Source organism: Heliangelus exortis, chromosome 6, assembly GCF_036169615.1.
Source record: "Heliangelus exortis chromosome 6, bHelExo1.hap1, whole genome shotgun sequence".
Classification (NCBI taxonomy): domain Eukaryota; kingdom Metazoa; phylum Chordata; class Aves; order Apodiformes; family Trochilidae; genus Heliangelus; species Heliangelus exortis.
In genome coordinates, this window is record NC_092427.1 from 11,762,617 (window position 1) to 11,775,285 (window position 12,669).

Genomic DNA, 12,669 nt, shown 5'->3' on the forward strand with positions numbered 1-12,669 from the left:
TGTCATATAATTCTGCTAAATGGTGAAGGAAGGGAAATTCTCAGCGGGTGTAAATTAGCATTGACAAGCTATTCTGATTTACACCCAGCTCATGGTCTGGCCCACCATCAGTCTAATCAGCTGAAAAGCATCAGCATCTGAAAGGGAGGGGGTTGTTTAGAGAGGCTCGTGGGAGGAGTTGTGAACTGGGGAGTTGAAAATCTGAAAAAAAGATGAAAATAAATTCTAGGTGGGTAGGGAAAAGCTTGTGATGTTCCCTGGGGGTGATGCAGAGGCAGAGCCTGGCCAGCTGCCCCACTTCTCTGTCAGGATTCTCACTGCCTCGTAGCAGAAAAAATGCAGCTCTGGACCTTCTGAGAGCAAACCTCTTGACTGAGACAGTTACAGTCCTCCCAGGTTTCTGTGGCAGCATTGCTATGTGGCTTCACACTTGAAGGAATGGGAAGTGTGACTGCTTGTGGCCATCCACACCCTGGCCAGGACCACTGATACTACTCCATCCATGTGTCCTCAATCTGAACCTACCTCTGCCAGCAGTATGCCAGAAGCAATTGCCTGACAGCTTTGGGATGTGACCAAACAAGGTGCAGCATGAGATAATCCATGTCCCTCACCCTCCTGAACACCTTCTCCCTCCCCTAGGCCTCTCTCTGAACTTGCCAATCGTGCATTGCTGCCTTGGAAGGACTCAGTTTCTCCACCTTCCATCATCTTTGGGGGGTGCTGGACTAGGTTGTGGTGCAAAGTTAATGAACTGATGTCAATAAAGTTAGGTTGGGGGATTTTTTTTTCCTCACTAGTGAGATGAGAGTTCATATTGCCTTGTTGGGAAGACCAAGGCAGTAAGGCCACTAATGCACTCAAAGTTTGGGGTTTATGGCTGGGCTGCAAAATTTTTCTTTCTGGTAAAAGACAGGGAGCAGAAACTTGTGATGTACACCTGACAGTTTTAGATGATCTGAGATACAGTTCCTCACCTCATCAGCTACCTGCTGCAGATGTGCTCTGTCTGGTCTTTACAAAATCATCTACTGGCTTACAAAGGCATGTCAGCTGAGCTTTGGGAGTGTGTGTGCTGGCAGCTGGAAGCCAGAGGGGAAGGGTCTGGAGTTGGCACTGGGAAGTTACAATTGACCCTTTGCTGGGGCTGAGCTTCAGGAGACAGCCTTGACCTTTTCTGTGCCCCCCCCCCCCCCAGCCCTGAAGAATTAGAAATTCACTTCATATTGTGATAGTTTTCTGCAGTTAGTGCTGATGTTATATCTATGCAGAGTAGGCATCTGGAGGAATGAAGGTGCCACCAGTGTAAAGTGGGCTCACGTAAGAATGGCTTTATATTTCCCAGATCTCACAGTGTGCTAGAGAGGTTTTCCTGGCTCAGGATTGCCTCTGAGAAGCTTGTCTGAGTGAGGGAGCTTGGAGCCACGAGTGGATCACTCTTGAAGGCTGTGCTCAGCTCATGCCTGTTCCTCATGAGGCAGATAGTGCTTGCTCTGTGTGTATGCCAAGACCAAGGCGGGTGATGGGCCAGATCTCTTCATGCCCCAAAGCCATGGGAGTGCTTGGTTCATGGCTTGTACATGGGGCCTGGGAAACCACCTGATTCATGAACAGCAGCTGACTCAAGCCTAAGCATTGGCTCTGCTTGGTTATAACCCCCATGGGCTCCTTCTCCAGCTGTAAGAGGGGAGAGTGTGTCTCATGCTGTTACAGGGAACTTCAGAATCTTATCGATCAGATGCATCCCTCAGGTTCGTTGGTTCTCTGTGTGAGCCAGGAGAGGACTTTATTGCAAACAGGACTTTGTTCCTCCTGAGAAGGAGTCATGCCCAGATCCAGCTGGGGCACATGATGGGGATGTCACACTGGTGTCTCCAGGAACCTTTGTTACAGTAACTAACATACTTAGCTTTCTGTGGCTGAAAGGCAAATGCTCATCCTCTCAAGATCCCTTTCCTCTGGTGCATCATCTGCAGGACTGTTTGAGTAGTATTTTCCCAAGAGATGGAGTGGTGCATTGGTGAAACAAAAGAAGTGGATACCCTTTCCCAAAGCAAGGAATCAAGAGGGAACGCAGGTCACCTTAAATGTGTGCTGCACTGGACTGCCTACTCTTAGAAGTAGGCTGGAAGTATCTTGTCATCACAGCCTTTCTGAAAGAGTAACACAAGGAGAAAACCATGGTGTGATACAAGAAGAAGCTGCTCAGGCTTAAAGAGCAGCTAGAAAAATTCATCAAAGGCACTGCTGCCAAGACCACATGTGTGTGCAACAGTAGGGCTTCTCAGGTGAAAACTTTTATGTCAATAAAGCCAAGATCCCAAACAGCTTAAAAATTCCACAGAAAGGGAGCCAAGAATGTTAAAGACCTTAAAGTGCTTCCATAAAATCCTGAGATAGCTTTTCCACTTCCTTGAGACTTTAGAAGACCAGTCTGACCAAAACAGAAGTTTATGTGAAGTTAAAATGATTCCTACACTCTCTGGTGGAGTTGTGTGTACTGTAGCAGGATGTTCCCATGATGAACAAAAGACAATGTGGACAGATTCTTCTCTGGCATACCTGGCAGGCACCTGTGTATCTTTGGGCTGCTCTGATCAGCCAGCCCTGACCTGGTCTTTTTCTGAAGCAATGGTAATGGTGGTGATGATTCACAAGTGGCACCTGTTCAGCAGCAGCCACAGGTGGACTCTGTAAACTTGTGCTGAATGCAGTGGGATGGAGAAAAGTTTGGGGAAGCAGGAAAAAACAAAGAAACAACAAAACAAAACAAGAATGAGAAGAATAGGTGTGAATGGGGGAAAATGGTTGTGCAATATCATGTGACAAGGCAAGCAGCTCTTTGCACAGCAGAAATTTAATGTCATTGCCTGTGCTCTTAGCAGCCTCATAGACCCTGGGCTGCACTGGTTTTTGAGAGGTTCAAGAGAGACTTCGTTCCGTGTGTCAACCTGAGTCAACATGGTCTGTCCATGCTTATGGTTAAGCTGAGAACAAAGGGACTATAAATACTGTGAGCAGACTATAGAGGTTATGGTTTTCTGCATTACCTAGTTTTGAAACCATGGTGGTTCCTCTTTTTAGTGATCTATCTTTGTGCTATGGAACAGACAATGAAAGCAGTGATAATCTTGTAAACTCAAGGAAAGTGATGCTCAGCTGTTTACCCTAGGGAGGAAAAGAAACAAAGGAAACTGTGCTGGTTTAGATAACTACCATGGCTTTATCTCTCCTCTCCTGCTATAGTTAACAGACACTACATAAGCTCTGTTCCTGTTTCAGCTGCTATAACAGACAAAAAAACCCTGAGAAATATAACTGCAGACACCTTATCATCCTACTGTGTCAAGTAGTTCCTGCAGCATGGCTCTGGTTAAATGAACAGTTAAGAAAGCAAATAAGGCCAAGGCACCTTTATTTTTCTTGTTAACCTTTAACTTGAGAAAATAGATGTATCTGGCATTCTTTCCTTTGAGATTGCTGGTGGTATGCTAAAGTGGTGTGCATGACATGGCAGTAGACAGATCATGCTGTGTCCATGAGGTTTGCTGTATCAGATACCAAAAAACTCAGAGCAATATTGCAGCTTGTTAAAATCCTTTCTACAGTTCTTTGAAATGTGCCTTTTCCATCCCTCTAGCTGGTTAGATCTCTGAAATAAAAGGCAGACTGTACTCTGGAATAAGCCAACCTCTGTTCAGTTGCACAATTTGCAAAACCCAGTGCAGAGAAATTAGAGTGAGACCTAAAGGTTAGTTTAATCAAGATGGAGTAAGGTAACTCTGGTCCCTCCCCTCCCCTCTAAATACGAGTTTGGTGTGATGGCTCTGAGTCAGAAATTAATTTGCTTGTGGCTGAGATGTTGTAAATGTGGAGAGTGGAAAATGTACCAGACTTGCATGATCTCTCTGATCAAGTCAGGAGAGGCTAGACAGTAGCAAGCTGCTCTTCACCACCTTGTGTAACAATCTTCTCTGTTTGACAAGTCTATTGAACAAATGTTGCTGCAGTCAAGTCTGTGAAGCAGCGCTGGCAAACTTCCTTAACCCTGCCAGATTTGGTGGCCTCTTCTCCTGAGGCTGTGTGAGACCCTGTCGTCCCCTGTTCTGATGTCTCCAGAGTCCTTGGACAACACTGATCCTCTCCCCAGGGCTTTTCACCGTATTGAACAACTTATCCCATGCCTGCCTGCTTCATCCTACTGACCGTTTGATGCTTTGCTGGGAAGGTCAGCCAGGCAAAACGAGTTTTATGTGCATGGAAAGGAATAATTTATCCTTCAAGCTTTAATCCTTAAGAAATAAATTCTTGGGGGGGATTTTGTAGGAAAATGAAGGTTAGTGGCAAGTCTCCAAGCAAGCACTTAACAGAGTATTGGAGGAGAAGTTGATTAAACAGAATCACAAGGTAGAAAATTAGCTGAGCACACGATGCCTTTAGTCTTATCCTCGCTTAAGGTGTGAAGCTCATAACCACCAGGAGCTTTTCAGTCCCTCAAGCTCAGGAACAGGAAAATATTGCTCAGACAGTGTGATCAAAGAGTAATGATCTGTCATTCCCAAAGCAACAGCCTACACTAAGCTCTTCTTTGTTATTTGGCCTGGAATAAGTCAACACTATCTTGCAGGATTGCCGAGCTACAATAAAGCCCTGGCTCTGGGCTGCCTGGAATACCCAGGTGGATAAATGAAGGTGAGCAGCAGCAACCCATGGTGCTCACATATGCTGGGGAGAAATGGAGAACTGACAAGTCTTGGCTTGGCTTAACTGGAGAAGAACACAGGGTGTGTTAGGATTGCAGTGTATCTTTAGGAGAGAGTGAGGACCCTGAGTTGTGTCACTGTGGCAGAAATCAGCATTTACTTGTCTCCATTGTCTCACACTTCTGTAGCATTTGCTGTAGCTGCTGTCACTGTAGACTGTAGAGTTCTGACGTAGGAGGTAGGAGGACCAGCTCTTTCATGTTGCTGTAGTTCCCAGTGTTTCTTCAATGAGTCTGTGTAAGACTCCATTTCATGCTCTCCTCCAGCAGAGTTCCTAGAACATGCTCGTGGTCAGGTTGCTTTATAGGTGAGTGTGTAGACATATGCTTTATATTATAGCAGTGCCACTGACCTGGCAAACGCAAGCATCTGAGCTGAAATTGTGACACTGTTGCTGTGTGGCATGAAGAGTGGAACGAAGGAGAAGGGGAAGGAGGGAGAAGGGCTCATTCCCCTTCATATGTCATGACTCGGGCAACAGTTGCCCTGGGTGATCAGTGAAATTAAGCTTTGCTATCTGACATGCCATCCACAATCCTCAGGGTAATGACACGGTAGAAAAGGGCAAGGTTAGGTGAGTTCAGTTGGAAAATGGTCCTTTCAAGGATGGAGTGACAGGGAAGACAGGTGCTCCTGTCCCACAGCTGCCTTGCAGATGTGATGCGGAACAGAGCTCATGGATTTCTGAAGCTCACCCTCACTGCCCTGAGCCCCCTTGCACACCCACTTCTGAGCTACATTCATGTGTACCTTTCCTCTGAGCTCTCCTGAAAGTATTAAAGAAACCTTCCGTGTCTTGGAGTAAAAAGTGACTTTTGAGAGAAAGAAAATTCAGCTTTGATGGGTGACAAAGATTTAAAAAAAATATTTTGAAACAAAATTCCCCCCTTCCTCCACTTAATCCAGTAGTTGGTGGTGCCTGCCTACATGTCAACAAACTACCCAGCCTCCTCTGGAAAGTCTGTCTCCTGCTGTCTCCTGCATCTGGCTATATCTGTTCTCTGTCTTCTCTGGGTCCTCCACTCTGCAAAGCTGCCACTGCTGCCCTTCTCTGTCCTTCACCCTCTGCCTGCCCCACCTCTGCCTGCAGGAGGTTTCTCCCAGCTCTTCCTTCCATGAAAGGAACTTTTGTGGCCCTACACACATCTTCTGGAAGATCCCGCCCTGGCAAAGCGGCAGCAGCAGCTCTGTGCTGCCCTGCAGTGCCCATGAGCACTGGCACCTGCCATACCTGCTGGGGAAATCAGCCTCTGCCCTCCTGTGGAGCAGGGACAGACCCTCTCCTGTCACTGGGTTTGAGGTGCTCTCCCATGTAATGGAGGGACACAGCCCACCCGTGTGGTCTGCACCATGCACCTGAGCGGGCAGAGGCCCGTGGGCTCCCATCCCTGGTGTCACTGCAGCTGCCCTGCAGCCTAAGGAGGGGTCAGCATGATGGACCCTGCCAGTAAGTTTCCACCTGAAGAGAGACCATGGGGATGCAATCAGTGGTATTCTTAGTGCTGCCCCATCCGCTGGTGAAGGGAGCAGCCACGGACAGGTCTCCTCCTCATGTTTCTGTGCTTCTGCTGCCTTGCTCTTCTCATGGCTCCTTCTCCCTTTGCCCACACCCTGTCCTGGCTGGCTGGCTCTCACACACACACAGGCAGTGCTTGCCAAGTAAAAGTGTGGCTCAGGAACCTGCTGCACAAGGGCCTTGGTTTCTCTTCAGTCCTTACTGTGTGTAACTCCCTGCCTTGGGCAAGGACAGCTTTATTCTTAACTCTCATTACAGCAATGGTTGTTTTCTCTTTCTGCTTGAGTTGGAAGCACAGTGGCTTTCAGTCCTGTGGCTGTGACTGGATCACAAACCAACCTGACAGGCCATGGCATCTCTCATTAAATGCAGGTTTTCATGTGAGCCCTTTGGTGCTGCCTTTGGAGCCCTGTTCTCTACTCAGTCACTGGCTCTCACATCATCTCATTCTCTCTTTCTTGACAGATGATGTTATAACCTATGATCACAGAAAGTCCTGATCCTCACATTTCTCTGCTGTCACCTCTGGGCTTCTCCAGAGCCACGAAGATGGGGGAAGTCCTGCCCCACCATGAGAAGACTGGGTGAGAAGTGCCTATGACAACTTGGGGAACAGCCACACCTTGAGATCTTGTTTTAATTTTTATTATTGCCAGTTATGACAGACTGAAATAATGTTCTCCATTCAGTGGTGATCGACAAGAGCAACTCTGCGTTCCCTGTATGGAATTAGGTTAGAGATAGTTTCATTAATGTAGGGAAAGTATGTTAATTTGAACCTGTCTAAGCCAGGGGTGAATCAAGCTGCCAGCCACTTACCAAGATTGGTTGTGAGCAGTACACTGCCTCAGACTTCTCCTCAGATGGAAGATGTCTGTAGGTGGCTTACACAACATGAGGTGTCCCAGCATTTAGGGTAACAAGCCTCTTCCTTCTCATCTTGGTTGAGGTGGCTGTGCTGCCTGAATGGTTAGTAGTGTGCAGAGAACCATCTGCACTACAGTCTGGACTGTAACTTACACGTTCCTACCTTGCTTTACCAAGACCTATTCCTGTGTGGTCAACCTAGTTGGTTCTTGCCTGGCTTCTTATCAGAGAATGATGCCTCACCACCCCAGCTCTAAGTTGCCCATGTGAATTTCAGGCTAACCCCACATCTCCAACCTAGTGTTGCTCTCCTTTACATATGGCACTCACTTGTCCCCTTTTCCTCTGTTTTTCAAGGGAGAGAGTGGACAGCCACTGCTGTCTTGCATGACTGCAAGCAAGTCCATGAGGCCTTAATCCTTAAGTGAAAATCATAATCTCTCCACTCAGTGTAAGGAGGTACCTTCTACTTCAAAGGATGATTTCAACCTACATCCTGCTGGCCCAAACTGAACTGCTGGGGTTTAATTATCCACGTTGCTCTGAGCATGTGTTTTAGTTACTTAGCTTCCCTGGGCCTTACAGTGTTGAGCACAGATCATAGGAACAGCTGTGGAAGCCACACCAATTCCTAGGCCTCTGCTGAGCTGTCATGAGAGAGAGGGTGATCATTTGGGCTTGTTGCTAAGTGGTGAGGAGGATGCATTTGTGAAAGTCAGGGAGGTACCTTTGTCTCTGCACTGGAAAGGCCTGGGACAACCTTGGCTACCAGTCACTAAACCATATGCATCTTCCCTGTGAAGGGTAAGTCAAGAGTGTTAAGGGGCAGCAGTGTGACTCAGGGACAAAGCCACCACGAGTCAGCTGCCTTCTTCCTCCTTGCTACTTGAACCTTTCAGGAGACCACACTGTCATGTCATCTTTTCCCACACCCAGCCTCTTCTTTATCCCACATGCTCTTGTCTGCACTCCATTGGAGGGAAAGAACTTCGATATCTCTTGTAAACTTCCCGTCTTGTTGGTGTTGCTGTGTGAGTAAGCTGAGCCTACAGCAAGCACTTCTGAGCATCCCTCACTGGAGTTAAGCAGTGCTAGTGTGAGAGTTTGCTGAGGGTAGGTAAGATAAACTTCTCCAAATTCAAAAGGGTAGTGTAAGGCCACTGCTGCCTTGGCTAGGGATGGAAAAGGTTCCCTGCCCCAGGCCTTGTGGCTCATCTCCTACTTACGCTGTTCTGTTTCTACCCAAGCTGTTGGTGTTTGGCTTCTGCATTCCCTGGAATCAGATCTGCTGTTGCATCCTACGAGTCATCACCAGGCTGCTTCAGTAACTCATCTTTCCTTCCATTCACAGGTCTTCTACGCATGGCGACTCCACCCATGTAAGAGCTCTCTTATGTGAGTACCCAGCAGCAGACTTTGCTGTCTGTGGTCTGTGGACATTGACTGGCATCTAAGCAACACCCCAGCTCAGCTCCCTCCTCTCCCCTAGAGCCTCCATGTGCATTTGCTATGACATACATCAGTGTTGATGAGAGACAGGAACACTGCCGGGTGATCTTGAGCTGCCAAAATAATCAGCTCTATGCACAGCATGGCTTAAAGGATTTTTCAGTTAGCAGCATGCATCCATTAAAGAACCTAGACACTCACATTCTTTCTGGGGACTTCCACACTCTAGACTCCTGCCACACAGGCAAGGCACCTTTGGCTGCTCCTGTGGGAAACCGGATGTATCGGAGCGTGGAGAACCTTCCTTGGGCAACAGTTGCTGACTCTGGGCTGTATTCTCACTTCCGGAGCCTGGATAACGAGATCACCTTTCGCTCCAGAGGCATCAGTCAGTGCACAGAAGGCTCTGTGGATGTGGCTTCAGTACAGAGCACATCGGACTCTCTGAGAAACCTTTCTCTCCATGCTAAACAGACATCTCGATCAGCACAGAATGTGTTCTTCCCTCCCTTTGCCAAAGTGCCTCAGTGGCTTTTCCCTTCTGCCAAGGAAAGGGCCCTTCATGGGGATGCCAAAAAAGAGCTGAAGGAGAAGCTGAGGCTGCACAGCAGTAAGGTGGCAGAGCCCTGCAAGCCAGTGTGTCCACAGGGGACCCTGTCTGACCTGAGGGCTCAGGAGTTTTTTGAATGCCAGATGTGCCAGCAGTACAAGAATGGTTGTGCAGTCAACTGCTGCACGGTTTTGGTGGAACACACTTCTCTCAGGCACAGCCTCACAGGGAGGCAGAGACTGTGTTTTACACACAGGATCATCAGTCCAGAAAACATCGAGCAGGAGACTCAGAGGAGGCTTCAGCTCCGAAGGCAGAACAGCTCCCCAAATCTACCCCTCCAACAAGCTGGGGAAAGCCACGAGATGACCAAATCCAGAACAGCAGAAGCCCTGGAACAATACAGTGGGAAAACAGATGTCAAAACCACACTGGGACAGAGCAGGAAAGACCACTGCAAAGGGAGGCTTTATATACCCACCTTTGAGGAATTCAAGGAAATGAGAAGTAAGGAGGCAAATTTATTTGTCAGCAGCACTGGGCCAACAGAGTGCTTGAATAAGGGTCTGCCTGCAAACCAGACACTGGAGGAGAAGGACAAGAATGTCTGTCCAGAAGCTCTGGGGACCAAAGCTGTGAATGAAGCCACTGTCACAGCAGAGGATGATGATGATGTGTTCCCTGAAAACCACACCTCTGCTGGTTTTTCCCAATATCCAGCCACATGGGATGGTTTCAGAATGAGCAACCCTGAGGTGAAGGACCAGATCTCCAGCTCGGATATATCCCAGGTCCCCATTTGCTCTAGCCCTATTCCACGATCACCTTTGCAGGCAGTAGCAATGCACATTGCTGCACAGGAGATCTTCAGTGATGAGCAGCAGAAAGGAGACATAAGACAATTAAATGATGTCCTCCACCTTGCAGGGCAGTCGCTGGCTTCTGAAGCCCAGTCCTCTTGCTGTTCATCGCTGCTGTTAGAAGCCACAGACTTATCCAGCTATGGAGCTAAGCTACAAAAAATGAAGGATGAATTCATAGGTTCAGCCCTGGAACTTATTAAGAAAAGGTAACATGCTCTGTGGGGTCACCTGAAAGCGGTTCTCTTGTTAATGACCCAGCCTCCCCTGGTGCATACATTTAACACCTGTAGCATAAATACACTGTTGGCAGAGTCTTTCATCTTAGGGTCTCTGATAGACACATGGATATGTCTTTAAGCAATTGAGCTTAAACTCCTTCTTTACGTGGGATTAAACATAAAACCCATCTAGTTTTTGCCTTTTTGTATACCTTAATCCTGTCCAGACAGCACCCATTAGTAGTCCACACATTTTATTTCTGTAAGAAACTGCTGAAAGGTCCTTTTTTTTTTTTTTTTAATTTTATTTTTAAACTTCTGTTAAAAGTAGGGGACAGCAAGGGCCTACAAAGTACTAATATGATTCCTTGGAAAGGAGATGCAGAGTCCATCCCACCACTGCAGGATATCAATTCAGGTAGTGGGACATGTAGCAATAAGTGCTTTCGTTTGCTGCCTTTATGTAGTGAACTGCCAAGCAAATGGAAGCAAGATGGCTCCTATGAGTCTTTAACCACAAGCTGGAGACCAGCACATGCAGTGAGTGAAAGTATGCACAAAAACAGTTCTTCTGCCACCTCAGCCAGGGTAAATAGTAACAGAAAATATTTTCATAAATCCTTCCGCTTCTCCAACCAAGCTTTCCCCTTCTCTGGGTAAGATTTTCACAAGGGCTGCTTTCTCTGTTCTGATTTTGGACACTGCAATCCTGTTACCTGCCTTCTGCCAAAGAAATGGGGGTCCCTTTCTGTGCAAGCAGTGGACCAAGAGGAACCAGCAGATTTCTGGAAGCTAGAAATTGGAGTCAGTTATTACTGTTTATCACTAGATAAGGCTGATGAGAAATGGAGGCATAGTGTTAGTGGAGTGGTTTGTTTCCATACACTTGATGTTCAGGACTGACTTTACAAAGAATTGTCTTTGACTTGGTTCCTGGCAGCTTCAGGCATCCATAGCTGTGGTGTGTGAAATGCGAGAGCATCATACCATGAGTTGGTATTTCTGGAATGCTAGAGCTCTGAGACTGACCTCAGGTTTTAGAGGAGATGGTAGTGACCTGCAGAGGAGTGAGATTCATCTGGAAGAACTTCTGTGGAGCTGATGCTTCTCATGTAAACAGAGCCAGTGTGACAAGCAGAAATACTTCTACAGCTTTATAATCCTAATGGAAGTACATGGTGTCAGAGCCCTAAATATTTCCTTCAGTTGTCCAGCCCACCTTATGTTCTAAAGTATGAAAGCCCAGTGGAGAAACAGATGAGAAAGCCATGGTATGCAATCATTTTTATTGAGTAAGACTATTTTTATCATAGACGTGAAATGAAATACACAGAGTGGGACAAACTGTGAGTAGGAGCATAGGAACAGCTGTCTGGGGCAGATCAGAGGTTTAACTGGTGTCTGGAGCCTGAGGTGCATGCTTAGCAAAGTATATAGGAATGGGTAATGCATATAATCTTCCTACTATTCTCCCAGCCTCCAGACACTTTCTGCCCAGGGTCTTTACAGTTTCAGTGTGGTTTCTGTTCTTTTAATATGCACATTGGTTTTTGTTTCTATGAATGTATTCGGTCTCCCTAGTTGTATTTGTTAACATATATGAGGTGATTTTATTAACATCAAAATGGTCATAAATTTAAAAATGAGGATGACAGCGGTTCCAGTATTAGAGAGGTTGTTTCATGTGAAGGAACCACCCTGGCCTGTTTATGTTCCATAGTAATAACAATTAATGGCAAAGGTTGTATTTTCTTCAGGAAAGCAGGAGGAAAACAAGTCTGTTGGCAGTTCCAAAGTACTGGCTAGTGGCAAACTCCAGTTTCTTTTGGCTGGAAATTTCTCAATTTTCCATCATTTCATCTGAGACTGCAAAGTGCCTTTATGTTCGTTTATAACTGAAGCTGATTCTCACTGCAGAAGTGGGAGACTTTTTGTCCATTTTAGGTCCTAAGTTATGTTTGCTGACATCCAGGCCACATTTATTCTAAGTCTCAAGTGAAATGAGCTGAAAGCTGGGGATTTGGTCCCATATCCACAGATACTGACCTCAGCAAACTTTAAAACAAAATAGAGAATTTGTGATGGAGCATCACAGAATAAGATAGCTAAAGTTGTCTTCTCTTTCTAGTGGTTCTGTGTGTTACAGATTTACAAAGCAGTTTTGTTTGGTAAGTTACTTGCCTCCCTAACAGTTAAAAGTTAATTACTTAAGATTTGTTCAAATGGCTCGGTATTTCATCAGTGAATATTTGATTTTCAGCTTCATAGTTATGGTGGCTTTAGCCTCCTCATTGGTCACTTTAACTTAGTGGATAACTTTAACATGGGTTCCTTTAACTAAGATTGTAGCCCTGGCTGCGAAAAGGGTGTTGAGATCTAGGTGGAAATCCTGTAGGCATTTGTAGTCCACTTTCTGAACTTGTTTAAGGAGCAAATTGCTCAG

General features: G+C 46.4%; 1 protein-coding gene across 10 annotated transcripts in view; it reads left to right on the forward strand.

Moving 5' to 3' along the window:
* The window catches only part of LOC139797464 (myosin-M heavy chain-like), a 44,587-nt gene that overhangs the window by 22,528 nt on the left and 9,390 nt on the right, over positions 1 to 12,669 (forward strand). For 4 of the 10 annotated variants that reach the window (XM_071746677.1, XM_071746676.1, XM_071746678.1 and 1 more), the window contains exons 2-3: positions 6,745 to 6,863; positions 8,498 to 10,214. In XM_071746677.1, coding sequence (XP_071602778.1) covers positions 8,656 to 10,214 — 1,559 coding nt within the window. In that variant the 5' untranslated portion in view covers positions 6,745 to 6,863; positions 8,498 to 8,655. The remainder of the gene's footprint in view (positions 1 to 6,744; positions 6,864 to 8,497; positions 10,215 to 12,669) is intronic. The other 6 variants (XM_071746683.1, XM_071746682.1, XM_071746684.1 and 3 more) reach the window with 3 other exon arrangements.